This window comes from Eleginops maclovinus, chromosome 1 (assembly GCF_036324505.1).
Source record: "Eleginops maclovinus isolate JMC-PN-2008 ecotype Puerto Natales chromosome 1, JC_Emac_rtc_rv5, whole genome shotgun sequence".
NCBI lineage: Eukaryota > Metazoa > Chordata > Actinopteri > Perciformes > Eleginopidae > Eleginops > Eleginops maclovinus.
In genome coordinates, this window is record NC_086349.1 from 12,851,990 (window position 1) to 12,871,427 (window position 19,438).

General features: G+C 40.2%; 1 protein-coding gene across 10 annotated transcripts in view; it reads right to left on the reverse strand.

Annotated features, from left to right (window-relative positions):
* Positions 1-285: 285 nt before the first annotated feature.
* The window catches only part of kif1b (kinesin family member 1B), a 57,123-nt gene continuing 37,970 nt past the window's right edge, over positions 286-19,438 (reverse strand). For 7 of the 10 annotated variants that reach the window (XM_063890465.1, XM_063890255.1, XM_063890417.1 and 4 more), the window contains 26 exons: positions 19,158-19,306; positions 18,213-18,391; positions 17,787-17,924; positions 16,465-16,716; positions 14,198-14,316; positions 13,555-13,640; positions 12,404-12,533; positions 11,937-12,090; positions 11,505-11,595; positions 11,290-11,408; positions 11,080-11,135; positions 9,845-9,953; positions 9,276-9,342; positions 8,989-9,073; positions 8,317-8,422; positions 6,741-6,855; positions 6,519-6,652; positions 6,099-6,160; positions 5,867-6,012; positions 5,436-5,696; positions 5,245-5,316; positions 4,553-4,674; positions 4,297-4,449; positions 3,893-4,085; positions 3,634-3,752; positions 286-3,549 (listed from right to left, as the gene is read on the reverse strand). In XM_063890465.1, coding sequence (XP_063746535.1) covers positions 3,507-3,549; positions 3,634-3,752; positions 3,893-4,085; positions 4,297-4,449; positions 4,553-4,674; positions 5,245-5,316; positions 5,436-5,696; positions 5,867-6,012; positions 6,099-6,160; positions 6,519-6,652; positions 6,741-6,855; positions 8,317-8,422; positions 8,989-9,073; positions 9,276-9,342; positions 9,845-9,953; positions 11,080-11,135; positions 11,290-11,408; positions 11,505-11,595; positions 11,937-12,090; positions 12,404-12,533; positions 13,555-13,640; positions 14,198-14,316; positions 16,465-16,716; positions 17,787-17,924; positions 18,213-18,391; positions 19,158-19,306 — 3,260 coding nt within the window. In that variant the 3' untranslated portion in view covers positions 286-3,506. The remainder of the gene's footprint in view (positions 3,550-3,633; positions 3,753-3,892; positions 4,086-4,296; positions 4,450-4,552; positions 4,675-5,244; positions 5,317-5,435; positions 5,697-5,866; positions 6,013-6,098; positions 6,161-6,518; positions 6,653-6,740; positions 6,856-8,316; positions 8,423-8,988; positions 9,074-9,275; positions 9,343-9,844; positions 9,954-11,079; positions 11,136-11,289; positions 11,409-11,504; positions 11,596-11,936; positions 12,091-12,403; positions 12,534-13,554; positions 13,641-14,197; positions 14,317-16,464; positions 16,717-17,786; positions 17,925-18,212; positions 18,392-19,157; positions 19,307-19,438) is intronic. The other 3 variants (XM_063890707.1, XM_063890624.1, XM_063890546.1) reach the window with 1 other exon arrangement.

Below are 19,438 nucleotides of genomic sequence, written 5' to 3' on the forward strand. Positions count from 1 at the left end.
ACCAACTCACGAGCTACAAAGTAATAAATAAGAGACAAGATTGTTTTTGCCCAAACTAAGAAATGATAAAGTCAAAATGATTACCATTTTATCAAGTTTTGTTATACTATAGAAATAAAAGACCAGTCCACATGTCTATAAGATACTTCTACAAAATTACGACAAACCACATTTGTGTTCCTGGTAAAGATGCTATTGTAGCGCACGTATTAGGAATTTGTACCATGTAAAAACACAAACAGCTGAGAGTCAACCTGCATAAAGGATAAGACAAACACACAGCACTTGTTCTGCTAATGCACAGTTTGCACTTTTTATTGTTGCCTCATTCACTAAACAGTTCAATGGTGCAAGATTACCATACACAGAATTAGGATATCTGCATGACACATCTATGCTATACAGCGAATGGATTATAATTATTACAAATACAGTAAACATATTTACATTTTAATTCAAGCTCCATACAACACGGATATTTACAAAATAAGTATGAAAATGAAACCAGTCTGACAAATAATGTACAGTGTTAATGTCGTGGTTTGTCTTTTTTCTTTTGTGAACTAATCCAAAGGGAACGCAGTTAACTAATATTATAAAGTCAGAGGGGGGAGATGGAAAATATCATGGATAGTTTTGTTTTGCAAGGCATCAACGGAAGAAAAAAAAAAAACAGTGTTGTGAAGAAAGACACCAGCACAACATTACTAAACTGTCATTTAAGATGTCTAGCTACTTTGTATTATATTCCCTGATATTAGAAAACAATAAAATGAGTTAAAACCACTCTTGTTTTGTTATGATTCAAGTGGCTGGCTAGTACGAGTAGAGTAAATATTAAAGTCCAAAGCAAACTTTCAATCAAACCACTTTCTTATAAAGAGGAAGCACTAATGTAACTCACCTCCCCTGAAAATGAGGCAATGAGTTACATAGTAGTTCTCTTTTCAACTTTTTTTTTTTCTTCAAACGCTGGAAAAACACTTCATAGTACATTCAACGCTCTCCCAGTTCAGACCAGAAGAGGCTGCCACACCATCATTTGGTTCACTCAGTAGAACAACTAAACCGCACAGACTTTATTTGATCAGTTAGTTGAACCTTTTATTAATATGTGCAAAGAGCTGCAAACTAATATTTACATTGCAAACAATAAATACACAATCCAAAATAATATACCTCAGCAAAGTGAAAATGTTTGCTCTGACAGGTCTTCATGTTGATATCGCCCACAGTACTCTGAGGTTAATATGAGGTGCGTTGCACTTAGAGCCTGATCTGTGCATAGATGGTTCTTCACTATTTTTTTCCTTGACAGACAAAATATTTTCTCCAATTTCAGAAGTTTTGTTTCTCTGACTAGCAGGTTGGCCGACCTGAGGGCAGGGACGCTCTAAAATGGTCACACATTTTGACTTCTGAGGCAAATGTTTTGAGGATATGTACCTAATAATTCCACTAATACCTGTAACAGGCGATGACTACCTCTGTTTCCTTCCACTCAACCCTAATGTCCCTACATAATATACACTGGGCTACTACTGGTTAGTTGGCCAGAGTTTTTATTGCCCTTCTGTATCACCCTTGTACCATTTGAAGAAACAGTGGCATACTTTATTTATGAGCCAATTGTAGCAGCTTTTGTACGGAGCAAATATTTCCACAAACAATATCAGAAATAAAATCTTTGTGTATATGTCGTCCCTTTAAATATCACTTCTTTCTTTCTCATAAATAGCTATCCAGTGTAGCCTCAATATGTGCTCTAATCAGTGTTCCTGATACTCAGAAATAATCTTGGACTTACCATGTGTGATCTGCCCTTGTCTTGCTATAGATATGTGTTAATGTGCAAAAAAAGGTTAAACACAAGTAAAGCTGGTTACAACTCAAGAAATAAATGCCCTCTGTTACATCTCGTATAAAACTTCACCGTGGAATGGTTAAAAGCATAATAGAAAAAAAACAATGTTAATAATTTAAAAAAGAAAGAAATGTCAACCCAGTGAGTTAGAGGAGTTTAAATTCAAGAACACAAATAGAAAATGAACATGTGGTAACCTGTGTTGCTGCTGAACAGTAAGTACTTCACTATCATGACAGTGAGGGGAGTCATGGGATAGACCGTTCAGAATCTGTCCTGCAGGCTATGTGCTAGCAGCTTCAACAGTTATCTTCTGGCCTCAAGGCTAGAGCATTGCAACTTCATTCTCTTTCTTCCCCGCTTTTCACCAGGTGTTGTTTTGTCTCTGGTATCACAAGTACAGTACGGCATGGTTAATTAAATACTCTCAACATCTTAGTGTATGGAAAAAGAGCTTGAGGAGCCTAGAGGAATGCCTAAAATGTGAGTTAACTACCACATTGATTCCAGTACAGACATTATGTACAAATCATATTCTCACTTTAGAGTACTGTCCGTCTTCCTCCTCCTCTACAAACCCTGTTTTCTTGAGATGAAATAGCAAAAGGACAGGGACAAATATCTACTTCTAGCAGGAACAATCCATTGTCACATTTTCACTGCTGAAATATGAAATATTCTTTACACATGTTTGCGTGTATTTTTGATGTTGACACAAATGAATGATTGTAAGAAATCACTGGCTGACGGCACTATAGGGGTTGGCGATGGTGAATTTGCACGGACTGAGCGGAGTCTATATATCACATGGATGACAGTAGGAACCCAGCTCTGCCCTAAGGTCTTGCTTAGACACAATTTTCAGACATTTTGCTTCTAAAGGTTGTTTAGGAGACGGCAGAGGGGAGCTACAAGGGGCATCATACTGCTAATCTCAATAAGAAAAGAAAAACCTATGAATTCATAAGCAGCAATAGATCTTGAAGTAGCCTTGCCGTCTGTAGCAGAACGTGAACAGATACGTCACTTTAGGAGATATTTGTATATTTTCCCTTCATGGTTTAAACTTTAAGTTATCTGATTTACATTTTTTTAAAGTAAGCAAAACTGGTTTTTCTCCTGAGGACTGCTGCAGTTATCATGCGGGCATATTAATTTTAAAAAAAAGTTAAAACTCTTCTGTGGAGACAGATAACACTGATATTGACAATTTCTTTACAGATGATTGGCAAACTGAAATTTAGTGGCCAGAAAGAACTGTTTCTGAAGAATCGTGCACACACAAGTAGACTATTACAACATGCTACTAGTTAGGGAGTTAGGGAATGACAACAAAGCAAATCAAATTAGACCCAAACATTGTTATAAAAACAAAAACACAAAAAGCGAAGGAGTTGGAGGGGAAGAGAAATAGAGAGGAGGAAGGCTAAATTGGCATAGGGTTGTGGGAGGGAGCGGGGGAGGCAAATTTCTCTGGAACTGAACATTTTAGTCGCATGAAAGGAGACTCAAGCCACAAGTCTACTTACAAGAGAAAACTGTCAAGAATCACAATGATTAATAAGTGTTAACACTTGGTTTGTTCAAAAGGCTTTCCAGAAAGAGAGGAAGCCGTTGTTTTTCAGCGTGCTGCTCGACCCACTCAGTTCTTAATCGGGCCGCCACGCCTCCTCGCCAGCTTAGATCTGTGGGAACAGAGTTGTGTGTTATGACAATATGGCAACAAAACTTCCTACTAAGGGAAGAGCAAGATAAGTGTCAGTGCGTACCTTATTGTTCCTGCCAGCAGGGGGTTAAAAGCGTACAGCCAGTCGTTCATGTCTTTCTCGTTGTTGGCCTGCAGGAGGATTCCTCTGTGTTTGGTGCACACGGCAAATGTGTTGGGAGTCTGAAAAGTAATCAACAGTATTGGTCATGCTAAACATGTCTTTTTTTCTATGTAGTTTGAGGTTGCTGAAGGAGAAGAGATTATAAACATGAGTGTTCAATTATTTAGAAGCAGCAATACACTTGGTGGGTTCACTCTACCTTGAGCATGGCCTGCTGGTCTTCACTGTACTCCACCTGTGCTGTGGAGAGGTTGAGGACACCCCGCTCCACCGGGTCCTTGTCGCTGTTGTAGATAAAGACATAGGGGCGGCGCACAACCACAAAGTGCTTCACCCACGAGTTGGAGCGCGGCTCCATGAAGCTTAGGAAACCTTTTTTGGAAACTACAGATCTAAAAAGGAGAAGGAAAAAAGACCAGTCAGGGATAACTCTTTGTTTGATGCAGTGCTTTTTTTCTGTGGAAGAAAATTGAGGTCACCCAGGCTCATGCATCAATTCAAATAATATCTGCTTGGAATGTAAAACAGGATTATCTTTTTTTGTTTGGGCTACAAGATGCATCACATATTGACTTTTTGAAATGACTTCACTGCAGCACTCACCCTGGCCTCATTTCTTCAATATCAGGCACAAGGTTGAGGAACTCTTTCTTTCCAGCCCGTGCTAAGTAGGATGTCTCCAGACTGGGGACCATCGGGAAGTTTTCATAGTCCGAGCAGGAGGGACTGGAGGCACGGGAGCTGTTCTCTGGGGTCCTTAGGAACAAAGCACGCTCAGTCAGCATCTTGATCATTGCAATAATTCAGTTAACAAAGAGGAATTAAGTTCTTTAGGTTTAGTATAAAGGTATAGTTTTACTTCTGGTCCATGGATCCACAGCGTGAGTCGGACAGAGAGGGGCAGGTGGAAGAGGGGGTGAGCGTGGCGCTGCTGAAGCTCTGGACTGATGGGTCCCGTCCCATTGGGGAGATGTCAGACAGCTGGGAGGAAAGAGGATGAAATATATGTCAAACACAGTTTTCTGTTTCCAAGACTAACACCGCAAGTGGATAAATACTATGGCTGTTAGCAAATGTTTTGTTTCTTAGCTTATATTTCTGTCTTTTATACAATCCACCATAAAAACATGTGATAGACCATTGACAGCACTCAGGTATTTCAAATGTTTGAATCACACAAATTGGAAACCATCCTTAGCAGCCACCACTGGACTCTAATTAAATAGTAGGCTATACGACTTTTAATATTACGTTAGCTTGTAGCCCTTTAGCTGCAAATGTTCAGAAACACCAAGTTAAAATGCAATGAATAAACATGCAAAACCCCCCGGCACAGCACGTAGTAGTACAGCGCTAAATCAAATCAAGTTTATTATTTGGAGAGTGCACTGCTGATACTAAAGTAAATATGAGGGGACAAAAAGTAGATGTATATTTAGGGGTCTCTTGCCTCTTTGGTTATTCTCTACAGAATATGACTTATAGCTAAACCGGACCATGTAGACGTTTAAAGTACATTTAAAGTAAACGTTTAATTCAGTCATTACTCACCTTGCAGTCACTGATGCTGTTGACCACTTGGTTGTATTCACTGTTGAAGGTATGTGTCAGGAGGCGCAAGCACTACAACCGAACAAAGATGAGACTGATTTGTACACAGCAGAGGAGTAGAGGTGATGACTATGCAGCACACAGTAAATATTTCACATGTCAGTATCCCATAATACCATAGTCACACTCACCTTAGTAGCCAGCTCCTTCTCACGATCCACCAGGCTCTCGATGTCGGCCGAGTCGTAGCCACTGCTCTCGCTGGGCGTGATGGCGCTTTCAAAGGTGGTGCTGGAGATCTGCGAGGAGATGGAGGTGGAGGTGGACAGGCTGCCTGTGCTCATGCTCGGGGACAGCAACTCGCTCAGGGACTTGGTGGTAGGGGCTGTTCCCACTGGAGCATCGTCTCCCAGCCTCTCCCTCAGCAGGAGCAGGTGACGGGTTTTCTCCACCTGGACAAATGACACAGGCATTCAGGTTTACATCATGGGAAGAAACTTTGTAAGAGGAAAGTTGGGATTTTTGTCTTTGTGGGTTATAAGACAAGGGCAGAGCAGGAAGATGAGTGAAAGCTTTGGAAGGTCCGCAAGACTGCTGATGACAGTGACCTTTGAGGACCTACCTCATGCAGCTGCTCCATTTTCTCCAGCTCCCATTGGTGTTCCAGGATAAGGCTGTCTCCTCTGGGCCTCCAGCCGGCCAGGTTCTCCTCTCCACGCACATAAGCCACCGATGTGTCCAGGATCTTCCTCCTCCTCCGCTGCATCCCTGTTCAGGAAAAACACACTCTTTAGGACAAAACTCTGAAAGGAAACATGAAAAAGCAGCAGCCTCTCTTGGTTTTGTCTGCTCACCTGGGCTTCCTGTGTCGGACATCTTACACAAGCTCAGCTCGTAGATGCCAGTGACGCGATTGCTGTAATGAAACAAAGCAGATTTATTGAAAATATCGATGTTACCATCTTTGAAAATTCACTACATAATTATCTTACAAATCATTTGCTTAAATCCATATGTTTTTTCCCAAAATAACATTATGATTGCATTATAAAACATTATTACTATGCATTAAAGATTCTGGTAAAAGAAAACGTCCTCCTTAATGTAAAAAAGGGAGCCAAGCACCTACCATCTATAGTCAGAACATTTTTTAAAAGACAGATGGTTCACTTTATTCAAATTGAGGATCAAGTATATATAAAAAAACAACAACATTTGGAACAGCCCTAGATATATTTAATCCCACTGACACAAAATGCAGTCTTAAATCTTACCAGTCAGGTGTTTTGGAGTAACCGCTCCCAAAGAGGTTCCTGAGGGAACGTGGAGGGGAGATCTTTGCGTCTCGGGAGTAGAAGACCATGCAGATGTCTTTGGTAATGATAGCAGGCTGGATGCAGTGGTCGAGCTGTGAAGAGGAGACAACGAGTATGTTTGATATGTTGACCTAGAGCGCAATGCAGAAAATGGCTAACACATTCAGAGAAATGACTGACCTCAAGATATGCAGACAGGGTCATGTAGATTTTCTCTCCATAAGGAGTGACTCGGTTGAGCAGAAGGGAGTTGTGCAGGGAGCTGTCCCACACTGCCTCGAAACGGTAGAAAGTCCTGAAGGAGAAAACCAGAAATATCTTTAATCATCAACAACATGACAGAGAAATTAACTTACCTAATGTTATCTTATAATAGCCCTATTAGAAGTCCTAGTCAGTGCTTTGTTAAACAACAGAGTGTGTGGGATGTGTGCCATGTGTGCAGCAGTGATTAAACTACAAGCAAACCAACTAGTCTGATTTTGGTTGTAACCACATGAAGTCACATATACTGGCACCGATGTGGTGAGTAAAACTATGACAGTGAATGCTCCGCAGTGACTGAAGTGAACCTCACACTTATCCTAAGGCACAACATGATGTGAGGAACACACAGAGGTGAGACTTTAACTACAGACACAACGTGTTCAGTGTTAGAAAATGTGGCAAGTGCAGTGAGCCGTGTGTCACAGTTGGCACAAACCAAACGTGGGAAGCAGAATATAAGGTTTAAATGTTATGCATGTCATGTTTAGGTTATGATATAAACATTAAACCTACTTATAATCAATGTGTAGATTGTCAGAGCATTCACAGTTAATAATGAGTAATGTTTTGCACATTGTTTAATAGAAATGACTGTTGACACTATTAGGATTTACACAGTTCCTGTACTTGGCAGCAGGGGGCGCTGTGACCTACAGACAGAGAGCCAGCCAGCCCGGTTGGTGCCTATATGGCCTTGGTTGTTATTGAGCTGTGGCTCAAACAGTGAATAACAGCTGAGAGAAAAGCATTCATTTGGAATCTGGGTGCAACAGAAGACCAACATTACATGATACAAAATAACACAAAAAGGGTTTTGCATTTGCATGTAAGCTTGCCTTTACTTTCCATAAATGATTTAAAATTGGATTTGTATATTCAGATCCTATATATTGATTGGAATAAAGGCAGACCTAATGCAAAATGCCAACAATAAACACAGACTGTGGAGAACTTATTTCTATTAATCTATAGGACTAAAGAGAAGCATAAGGGTCTTTCACAGAAGGAGCCTTATGTTCTCTGCTCACTGGTACCTATCAATATCCTTATCAATAGAAAGCCTGAGCACAATCAAGAGTCCAGCCGCAGCAGGAGGAGAGAGAGAGTGCACACACAAAAACAGAGTCAGGCAAACAGAAACAAAGGAGCAAATTATCAGGAAAATTAACAGCAGTGAAAATGGAAATGGTCATGCAATGAATCCACCAAGGCTTCAACAAATGTAAAGACAAGAACACATACACAGATGTTGTTTCTTAACTGTTTTTTAGGAAAAATAAATCAACAATGACATGGTAATGACAACATAACTGAGTTGAGATGTTCTGGTTATAAAAAAATATAAAACTGTTATTTAGATTTGGCTTGGACTTATAAATGAACTGAAAACTAACGTAATATCATCATCAAACCTGTTCTTATAGTAGCACCAAAATATATGGGTTTAAAACGTGTTAGGTTTGTACATTTGGTGTGAATCTCAAGATACCTGTTGGAGTTGTGAGATGACTTGATGTTTTTGGCAGAAATAATGTTGAGGGACAGGACAGCATCAGCAGCGCTATCGTCCACCTCAGCCTTGCTCCTGATACGACCTGATGGACACAGAGCAGCACCACTCATCAACATCTTGTCCAGGATTACAAAGGAAGAATACAGTAAATCAGAAATTCATCTTTTGAAAGCATGATTATTTGAAAATGAGGAAAACATCAGACAGCACTTCCATAGAAATGAAAATGTTCAGGTGTGAGCATAATGGATTTAAAGCAGCACACATGCCTGCTTACTTATGAGTCTCTCTGGATAGAAATGTCAGAATCTCCGAGTGTAACATTTTAAAATGTAGTTATTTAGTTCATCAGCGACAGTATAAACTACTTAAAGAAAGAGGCAACCTGAGGTCGGAAACTGAAACAAATCCCCAGACTGGAAATATGACTGAGGAGTATCATTTAGTACAGCCTCACAAACCAAGCTTCCTTTAAGACAATAGAAGGTGCTGCACCAAGTTGTCACTGACTCTGTTTAGTGAATGAAGAAATAATCATGTAGTAACATCCTGTTTTTTCTCTTCTACTGTGAAACAGCTGTGTTTTGGTCTTGAGCCTGTTTCCTGTAGAAAGATAGAAGTAGAAATCCCCTAAGGAACACTGCTCACCCACGACCAGCTCCCGAACGTCCTTCCAGTGGAGCTCGCTTCCCTTCTCATGGATGAGAGTCACCGTGATCCTGCGCTGAATCCCCTGCAGCACACATGACAGGAGCTTAGGATCGGAGTATAGACATCTAGAGCTAAATGAAATTTAATCTGTAAATATTTATTTTCAAGTAGACATTTTATTTACTAGGATGTTGTTCGCTTAACTTTTGTAAGTTAATATAGTGTGAGATAAATCTGACTTCATAGTATGAGTGATTAATGTACGATTTGTAGAGATCCAGCACCTGGTGCAGCAGATAGGTGCCGTTGCATGGCAGTCCTCCGCTGTGATCCACTACAGCCGGGATGTACCTGTGGGAAGAGCGAGGAAATACTCAGCCTGATCCTACGTAACATATCTGATCATACATAACATATCTCTGGTATTCTCAGTTCGAAGTATTCTGAGTAATTGATTAATTGCATCAAAAAAATATATCTTCCAATTAAAAAATGGCACACAGGTTATTTCCCAAAGCTCTTAGTTCATGGAGTTCATACTTACTCATATGTTGCTGGAATATGTCAAAGTAAAGCCATGATTTCCTCGGACTCTATAACCTATACTGACACTTAGAAATCCCATAACTATTTTAAGAACCTGTCGTATCAGGTTTTTACGATGTTTGTGGTCATGCGTCATATGGAGTAGAACGGGAAGGTTCTGACATTTAGAAACATATTTATAGGAGTTAGTGGAGCACTTGAGGAATTACTCTTAGACCTCACATCATGTTATTTTAAATGTCCAGCCAAACAACAAATTATTATTTTCTTCTGTATGTGAATATAAGAAGAATGTATAGACACTTACTCTCCGGTGGGCTCCAGCTCGCTGATCTCAAACCAAACCAGCAGGTCATATTTGCTGACACACTGACCCAGGTTGGACTTGGTGATGGTGTTCAACTTGGTGGCTGGAACTGAAACACAAACACACAGTTGTGTAAGTTGTATGTTAATTTCAGAAGGGATATATGAAAATAAGTGATAGATGTAAACTCTATAGAATACTCTGCTGGGCCCCAAGCAATCAGCCTACATTACACTCAACTGTTGGATATACTGAGATGCTATAAGGAGCTAAATCACAGATTACACCACACCCTGCTCTCTGACACGTCAGGATTATGTTCCTGTTGAAACGGGCTAATCTCTGAGACACACGGCTACAACTATTTGTGTTCAATATGGTTAAAAAGAACATGATTGCACATGACAACTACCATAATTGGACAGTAGCTGAACAAATAAAGGCTTAAGCCTCTGGATTTATGCTGTGAATGCTATGTTGCTGATTCCTGTATGCTTCTGATAAAGACTAGTTTTATAATGCACCTGAAGGTGTCGGCTGATGCCATTTTGAAAGTGACAGCGGAGGGTTTGGCTGATTGACTTATTCTAAACAGACCTGCAGCATTGAGGCGCAGCAGAGCACACCTCACCACTGCAGAGCTTTTGTGGAGCTACTTCCTGCAGTCACACAGCACAAGAGAGAAACACAGCTAATTACAACAATGGAACATCTAATGCCTTAGCTACTACAGTGTCCGCTGTACCAACCATGGTGCCTGGGCACAATAAGCACCGGGTCATTGGGCACAGGGAGGAAGATGAAGTGAGAGAGCTGGTCAGCCTCATCCTCCAGACTGGCCACAGCAGTGGAGGCCAGGGCGTTGGCGTGCTCGGACAGCGTGTCCAGCACTTTGTCGTTCATATAGCCACTCATTAAGTAGCGCACTAACTCTATCTTACGGTAGTGGTCTGGGATTTTATTGTGAGATATTTTACGAATAGCGAGGAAGATTGGAGAGGACGTGTGAATGAGGGGATTTGGGAATAGGAGGATGGAGTTGGGTAAGAGGATTAGGGTTGGTGTGAGAGTGATTAAATAAGAACAAAAATTCCAAAGGAAGCGAGAAATGAAAGAAAAGTGGAAGAAAATATGAGGCATGATGACAGAACCATAACGAACAGAAGAGACATGCTGAATTTAGGGTGACAAATTGCTGTTTCAGTATGTGATGGTAATGACAATATAATCCTTACCTGGTCTAGAAAGAGGCATGGGAATAGGGTAGTACTTCCTGGACTGTGTAGGAGGACTGTTGAAAAAAATGTAGACTTAACTTATAACACAGAAAGCAATTGGAACATTCTAACAAAATGTGTCAATTGTATTCTAGTAGTGTTAGAGTATGTTTGCCGTGCATAAAGGGAAAACATTTTAAGAGGAATATTTGTTCCAACTGCACAAACCTAATCAGGTCCTGGCCATGAAGGTGCAGCGGGTGCTGCTGGTAGTGGCCGAACACTTCGAACACGATGGGCTTGGTCTTTATGTACTCGATAAAGGACTCTGTTACTTCAACAGAAACCTGATCCAACAGTAAAAAAAGGTTTTGTTAAAATGAAGGTCAGTTACGGAAAGCTGTTAAACTAAAGTTGATGTGTGTGTGGGTGTGTGGACTTACGTTCTGGACATGGTAAAAACCGAGAGGAGCTCCTTTGCCGGTGTTCTTCAGAGGCTCAGTGGAGAATGCCTCGTCATGACGGTGTAGGAAACTAAGAACAGGAACATAAATGGATGTCAGTGTCACTTTGACAACATGAACAAGACAGGCTTGTTCTGTCATCACACAAAACACATCTTTCAGCATTAAGCTTGTCATTGTTCTTTTAATTTTTATGGGCAAGGTACATTTCTTCTAACATTTTTAAATATAAAGCCGTTTTAAACTAAAATTAAATGCCTTTAAAACCTACAGGGTGATAAAAGAATGTATATTATCTTAGTATTATTGTTGTATTTATGAGTTTCTCCCTCATCAAAGCCGTTTTCAACTGAATAGCTTTGATTTTAGGATTTAATATTCACAGCATATTTATGAGGATTGATGACTCACTTGAACTGGCAGAAAATGTCTGCGTACTCCGGTGGGACGCCGCTGGCCTGGAGCACAGTGACACGGAAGGTAAAGATGCTGCCCACCTCCAGCTGGCCGGCCAGACCCTCACCACAGCTCAGCTTGGGGTCAGGGATGTTACCCAGCTTGAGGTCTGGAGAAAGCCACAGGGGAAAGTTAGAGCAGGACTTGAGCTCCGATTAACTGAAAATGCAGCTGCACCTGTCCGTTGTAATCTGCATATGAATTCTAAGCTCTGCACGATACAATCAGACTAGTTTCTGCACTTTATGTGATTTGTAGAGACATTCCTTCACAAAGTATGAAAAACGGCATGAGTCTCATTTCCATGACTATGCATGTGCCGCCCTCCTTTGCATTCAACAGGACCATCTGCCGACTATGTTTCCGGGTGGGCTGAGATGTTGAGATTTACCAGTGGAGAGGTGAAAGTCTTGCAGTCTTACCCATGTCATTGATTCTGTTGAGCTCCTCTGAGGGTGTAGTGACCTCTGAACTCTGGCCCTGACCCTCCACAATGCGCAGCTCTTCCAGGGACATGCCAGAGCGGGTCATAACCGTGGAGGGAAAGTCATTCTGAGGAGGAGAATGAACAAGACATTAGTATATAGCTGTTAGAAGTGGTGGAAGAAGTACTCTGATCTTTTACTTTAAAGAATTATTACCAAGGTGTAAAAAAAATTAAGTAAAGGTCCTGCATTAAACTTGAGTAAAAGGACAAAAGTATTAGCAATAAAATATAATGAAATAAAGTAAAAGCACTCATAATAAAATGTGGCCAATTTCAGAAAAACCTATATAATATATTACTGAATGCGAACTGTTTTACTTTATCCTAAATATAAATGATTAACAAGCATTGTATTATCAACCTGAATCTGCAAAGTAAGTAGTAGTTACAGGTATTTAAGTGATTGATAAAATACATCTTTTGATTCTCTTGAACACATCATCAGTGATGTAACCAGGGGTCAACGGACGTTTCGGGTCTTTCAACATCATACACCCTCGCCCTAACGACCCAGCCAGGGTTGATCAGACCATGACTTGTGTTCAGGTGGCATTAGCTCCTCCCCATGGGCCTCCTCTCCTGATCCAGAGCCATCTCGAGGCTCTCTCTGCTGCCTCAGTGATGGTATTGATGGCTCTCCTCCTCTTTGCACCTGTGATGCCCACTGGACTAAAGGCTTTGTAGAGTGATTGCCTCACAAAGCCCCCAGAAGCCAACCTCTATGGGCATACAATTTGCAGCCCTGCTTGCGACAGTCAATGACCAACTCTTCACACTTCATCCTCTTCTTCTCATGGGCCTCCTCCAATACAATTATTAACAAATATTGTATTATTACTCTGAATCTGCAAGGTAGTATTGACTAGTATTGACAGGTATTAAATAAACGTGTTGGAGGAACCTCTCAATTGTTGGTAGCAAGAAAAAAAATACATCTCCAGCCTCTGTGACTTTGTTGCAAAACTAAAACAACAGAAACTCCTCTGTCGACTTCATGTTTGATCCTAAATATTTAACACCCACTCTCTTGCTAAAAAAAACAAGTGTCTTAGGTTTGAAACTTCTTTCATCTGACTCAGGGCTCACCTTTTTGAAGTACTCGTCATCAAAGGAAATCTTGGCGGTTCCTGACTGTCTAACTCCTGACCCGTAGTCTGGGGCCTCCTCGTCAGCTACAAAGAGACAAACGATACTTTTATCAGGATCCAAAGCCGACATGGCTGACTCAAACCCACAGAGCACTTTTAAGGAACACACAGAAAATCTGAGTGAGTCGTCTCTCTGCCACCAGATATGTGGCTTTTCAAAACGGTCTCACACTGATATCAAAATAGAAGTCAAAAACAGTTATATAGCTAATTGGTTTGAGTTAAATATATTTTGCTGTCTAAATATAAAAATATAGCACCAATATATGAAATTGAAACCCAGTATCAGGGAAGGATGTAGGTTTTTAAACTATAGTTAAACTAAAGTTTCACATGGATATCGCACAACTGAAATTATCATTAGCTTATGTTTTTTTTCTATATTCTTAGATGTGCATCTTATTTTATTTTTTTTATCCTTTACCCTCGTCTATTTATGTAAACGTGGATTGTTTTATATGGATGCAGTGTGGGTGAAAGCCCAAGTATAAAGTGAATTTTGAATGAGTGATTAGCAGGCATAACCTTTGCATAGAGATGCTAGCAGTCGTGCTCAATAGAAAATCTCATTAATTACTCACCAGCTATAGCCTGGACCCCCACACGCAGGAAACCACGCACCTCGCCCTTCTCTGTTACTATGGCAACACGGTGCACCAGTGGCACAGGGTACAGCAGGTTGCTCAAGTACACGAAAGCTCTAAAAGGAAGAGAGAGAAGTGAAATTTTGGTGCAGTGTGGAACAATTGAAGTCTTTGGATCTAGGAGACACATTTAATCATATTAATGAGGATTTATTTTAGTTTTTGTTCTATAACGGCAACTAATAAAGCTTATTAAAACAAATGAAATATCTCCCTACTTTCTAAAGGCTATACATTACTGACAAACAGGTCTTTACAATGATTTAAATATCATAATGTGCAGATAAAGTATATATTAATTACTACTATAACATACAGTAAAGCATTAGAAACAATTATGTGAAGGATTGAGCAAAATCCAAACAAAGAAAAAACAAGGGAACATTATACTGATGAATTCTAAGTGCTCCAGCTCACTGTAATCAGCAGCAGTTAAAGCATCCCCTTTACTTTTAAACTGACAGGGAGATGACAGATCGCCTGGGATGCAGCAGTAAAGGCTGTAAAAGACTTGTTTGTTGGGTCGTAATATAGATATAGAGATGTTGGTCTCCAACTCAAACCCTAGCTGACGTTTTGTTTTGTAGGGCTTGATTAGGTTTGCTGCACCCCTGGTGACCTACTCTTTGTGTCGCCCCTCCCTCCTCCTCTCCCTCTGATGGGAGACTCAAGGCCGGGTAGGAGGAATATCAGTCTGGAAAATTTCTGAAGTCACAGTGACGAAGAGGCTGAGCTACGTCTGGTGCTCAGTCTGGTAGCGTGCATGGCTTGCCAAACGATGTGTATGACTCAGCTATGACGTTACCGGTGCTTAGGCAACAGCCTCGGTACAGCGTGTGCTCTGATTTCAAATGCTGCTGCAGCACATAACTTCCTCTTCACAATGAATTAAACCCAAATAAGCATGACAACCACTAACAGTGAGTTCATAATATCTACAATACACTTCAAGAGCAATGTTAAAAAAACAAATACAAGGTTAATAAAACAAATTCATGTAATGTTATAAATAATATAAACAAATAAATCAAACAACGGCTGAAGGATTAAAACATTAAATGACACACAGCAAATACACAGATGGAGTTAATACAGTCAGCGCGGTGATGGTGGCGGGGGATGAGACATCACGCTGGGATGAGGTGAAGAGAACAGGATGGTGGCTTTTCAATTTTTGGAAACGGAGTCTAAATTAAAAGTAAATCATACAAAGTGGGCCTGTGAGCACAGCAGCACGACTAATCATGTTAAATTCCAAAATGGTCCAATTTATCTCCGCAAAGCTGCTATGAATACTTGATCTGTTTCTGAAATTATGCTCTAACCGTGGTGGGATTTAGTGATAAATAATAAAAGATATGCTTATTGATTCGCTGAAATGTTTTAAGAATCTGCTTTGCCATCTACCAAAACAATACATAAACTAATAACTTGTATCCTTAACATCTCCTGAACACTATTGTGGTTGCAACATCTCCCTAGACACTGAACGTGAATGCAAGCATGAAACCTGAATACTTCATTAATTCCCAAAATGACCATTTGTTTATCACTTACTCACCCCTTGTTATCCTGAATTCATGAGTATTTATTTTCTTATGCCTCCAGCGCAAAATACAAATCGAAAAATGGAGATGATTATTAATGAATTGAAGTAAATCGGGGATGTGTTTAACAACAGCCAAACTATATCAATGCATGAATAGTACTTGCAAGGTTTTAGAGAAAAATGTGTTTGGTAAGTAATAAGCATACGAATAAATAAGACTTACTATAATATTCTAAGAGTTGTGGGAGAGTTTGTTCAGATGATTGACAGTTCTGCTTATGTTGACTGCAGCCCCCATTGTATTCAATTAATCAAGATTTCTTTTTTTAAACGTATTCTTTGTTCCCCCTGGAGGCCTGAGAGAAAAATAGGAAATTCTCCAAGTATTCAAGGTAACATGAGGGTTATTGATATAGAAATTAATATTTTGAGGGAGAAGAATGACTTTAATTATCATTCATCTGCATTTTATTCTGTTTCTATATAACCTGCCCTCATTCATTTTTATGTATTCCACCATGTGTGTCACTTTACTCTATGGAGATCTTTATATTTAAAGGTAAACATCATTAAACCAAGCCATCATCCCCCCCCCAAACTCCTGTCCCAGCCTTTATGTGTGAAGGACGTGGGAATGCCGCAGCCGGTCACCAACCTTCCCACCAGGATGAACCAGGGGGAGCGGTCATAGAAGGGATCCTGGCCGTCGCTGAAGATGTCCGAGCCCTCCTCGGTGCCGGCATCTGAGCTGGTGTCGTCCACAAAAGCCTCATCGTCAATCAGGTCAGACATCTCGCTCTGGCGCTCGTCCGCCAGCTCGGTGATCTCCGAGTCCGTGGTGGAGAAGGTCGGAGAGGGCGTGCGGTCGGCCAGGCGCTCATTTACACAACCGTTGAAGATCGGAGAGCTGACGGGATGGTAGTTTGGAAATAGGGGCAAGAACCAAGGAAACGTACAATGGAGCAATAAAAAGAATTAAAGAGGCGGCTTTATCCAGTATAGCTTTGATGTGACATTTCACTCTGGCATTGTGTTCCAATAGATGGTATGTTGATTACAAAGAAATAATACAAATCCATGTTCTAAAATAAAAATAAATTGTATTATTGAAATTGCAATGTAACAGTATCTGTACATGTATGGTAATGTGTAGGTATTTGATGATCAACTAAACCAAATCTATTGAGATCATATTTATTAATACTAGTATTTGGAAGACATTGGAAATGAAACATAAGGATTTATCTAATAAAGAGCAGTTATTACAAGAAGCTGCTAGGTGTCAAAGTTTTATACCAAAATGAAATGCCACTTCAAAAGGATTAACATACACATCTTCTCATGCATGCTGGTTCAAATACACAATGCTTCCACCTTATCCAAATCCACTATGTTATGAACAAGCTTTTGTATGAACTGGAAGGCATATCAACATGAGGATGGCAACAGACAGAAACTTTTCACAATGGGTAAATAAAAATAACATCATTTGAAACAAAGAAAAACAAAATAAAAACAACAAAAAACTGATGTTAAATAAAATGTATAAAAACACAAAGGAATATTTTACAATAGACATGGAATTACAAACACAAAATGAAATTACAAATGCACCAAATTATACACATGACAAAAAAAATTAATAATGAATGATACAAAAAGAAATAACAAAACAAAATCAAAAACCAGACATCAATGATGCTTAACATGTGATACCACTTATACACATGACTCCGATGACAGAAATGTAATCTGTTTAACAGAATTTGAACATGAAAATGAAATAACGGAATGTAAGTTAACACAAAGATCCATTTTAAATAAATGGATACCAAAAGCTGATTGAGTGACGCCACAAAAACAAAACCTATTGCTTAGAACTCAAACAGCAAACAGGCAGCACCACAAACTGCATTCAAGCATAACATTAAGGGAGTCACAAGATGTGCAGTATTGTATGTCTCTTCTGTTACGTACCTCCCAACAAGTTTAAACCAATGGAAGCGATCATAGAAGGGATCATTTCCTGTCAGAGAGCCCTCTCCGTCCTCCTGGTTTGCTGAGGCCATTTCTCCAGCACGGTCGTACATCTCCCTCATCTGCTCCAGCCTCTGCCTGCAAATGACGACACAGGGCAATCAACATTAAGGGGAAGCAGAAAGCGAAAACACAGCTCATCTAATGGATGGAGGGCGGAGATGTCAGTCTTATAATTGATTGTACTTTTTATCTGTTACTAAAGGCATGAGAAATGATCTGACAACAGAGAAAACCTGAGCAAAAGCAGACTGAAGAGGCTGAATGTGCACAATACAAGATGTTGCACTTGTGCTGGCTAAGTATTAACATTTGAAATATATTCAACTAAAAATAGGAATAGTTAATTTAAGGTATGGGCATTACTTGAGTTTTTCAAGGGACCAGTAGTGTGTGGCTCCATTCTTCAGATCCTGAACCTCTACTGCCACCACGGTGCGGGGGAAAGGCCGGGCATCGCGCTCTTTCTCAGGCTCTGGCGACACAAGCTCAGGGGGCAGTGGAGAGTACAGAGTATCCGTCAGCAAGACAAACTGGAACTGGACCTGTAGAGTGGGAGAGGTAGTTGGAAATGAAGAATAATTGGAGAGTTTCAAGGCAAGTCAAATAAAAAACATTCAACAAACATGGGAATCCTATCTGACCTAAAGGAGTCAGACTCTAAGCTCTGAACCATCAAGATCATTTTCAATAAAAAGACTCAGGAAACGTCTAGGGTTAGGTCTTTTTCTATTTAAATGCAGATATGATTGAAAGGTCAAACAAAATCCATAAAGGCCTCCATTTTGTGGTCTTACTCTTCCCAGCATCCTCTGGGGCAAAATGCTAAACCAATTAACATCACTGGATATAAATAACCTACAGAAAGAAAACCAAAGATAAATAAAACTCCTGTGAAAATGTCTAGGTGACAGACGATCCCATCTCCATTATCAATCCAGAAGCGCCTGGAACTGGACGAGCGTATAAATCACACCCACTCCAGATGAGGAAGGTGGACACCTCGCTTGGGCTGATGTGAAAGATTGCTTTCTGCACGAACACACCTTATGTTTTAAGATCGATGTCCAGTTCAACAGGCTGAAGTTGTCAACTGACTTAAATTAGGGCATGAAAACATAAATGTTACTGTGGCTCTCCAATAACTTATTTTAACAAGTTTTGGTTTAGATTTATTTTAAATGTTTACCGTTTAACTGCTTTTGCCCCCATTTTTTTTAAAAGCAATTTTGATTTAAAATGTCTCTGCCTTGATTTAAAAAATCACTGCTTAAGTACAATAAAGTAAAGTGTAATATATGTTTTGCTTACTTTCTTCTTTAGCTCCACACTGATGGCGTTGGCCTCCTTCAGGTAGACTGCGTTTCCCCACAGCTGGTCGCGGAGGGAGGTGAACTGATGGTACCTCCACTTCCTGAAAGCCCACTGAGCTAAGTCAAACTCGTGCTGAGTCCACGGCACTGCAGGGGAATCATGTGATGTTAACATCGCACAAATAAACACACACACACACACACACACACAATTGTAATGCACAAAAAACTAAAAAGGACCATACCAGTGGTTTTACTCGTTTTAGCCCGGTGTACTTT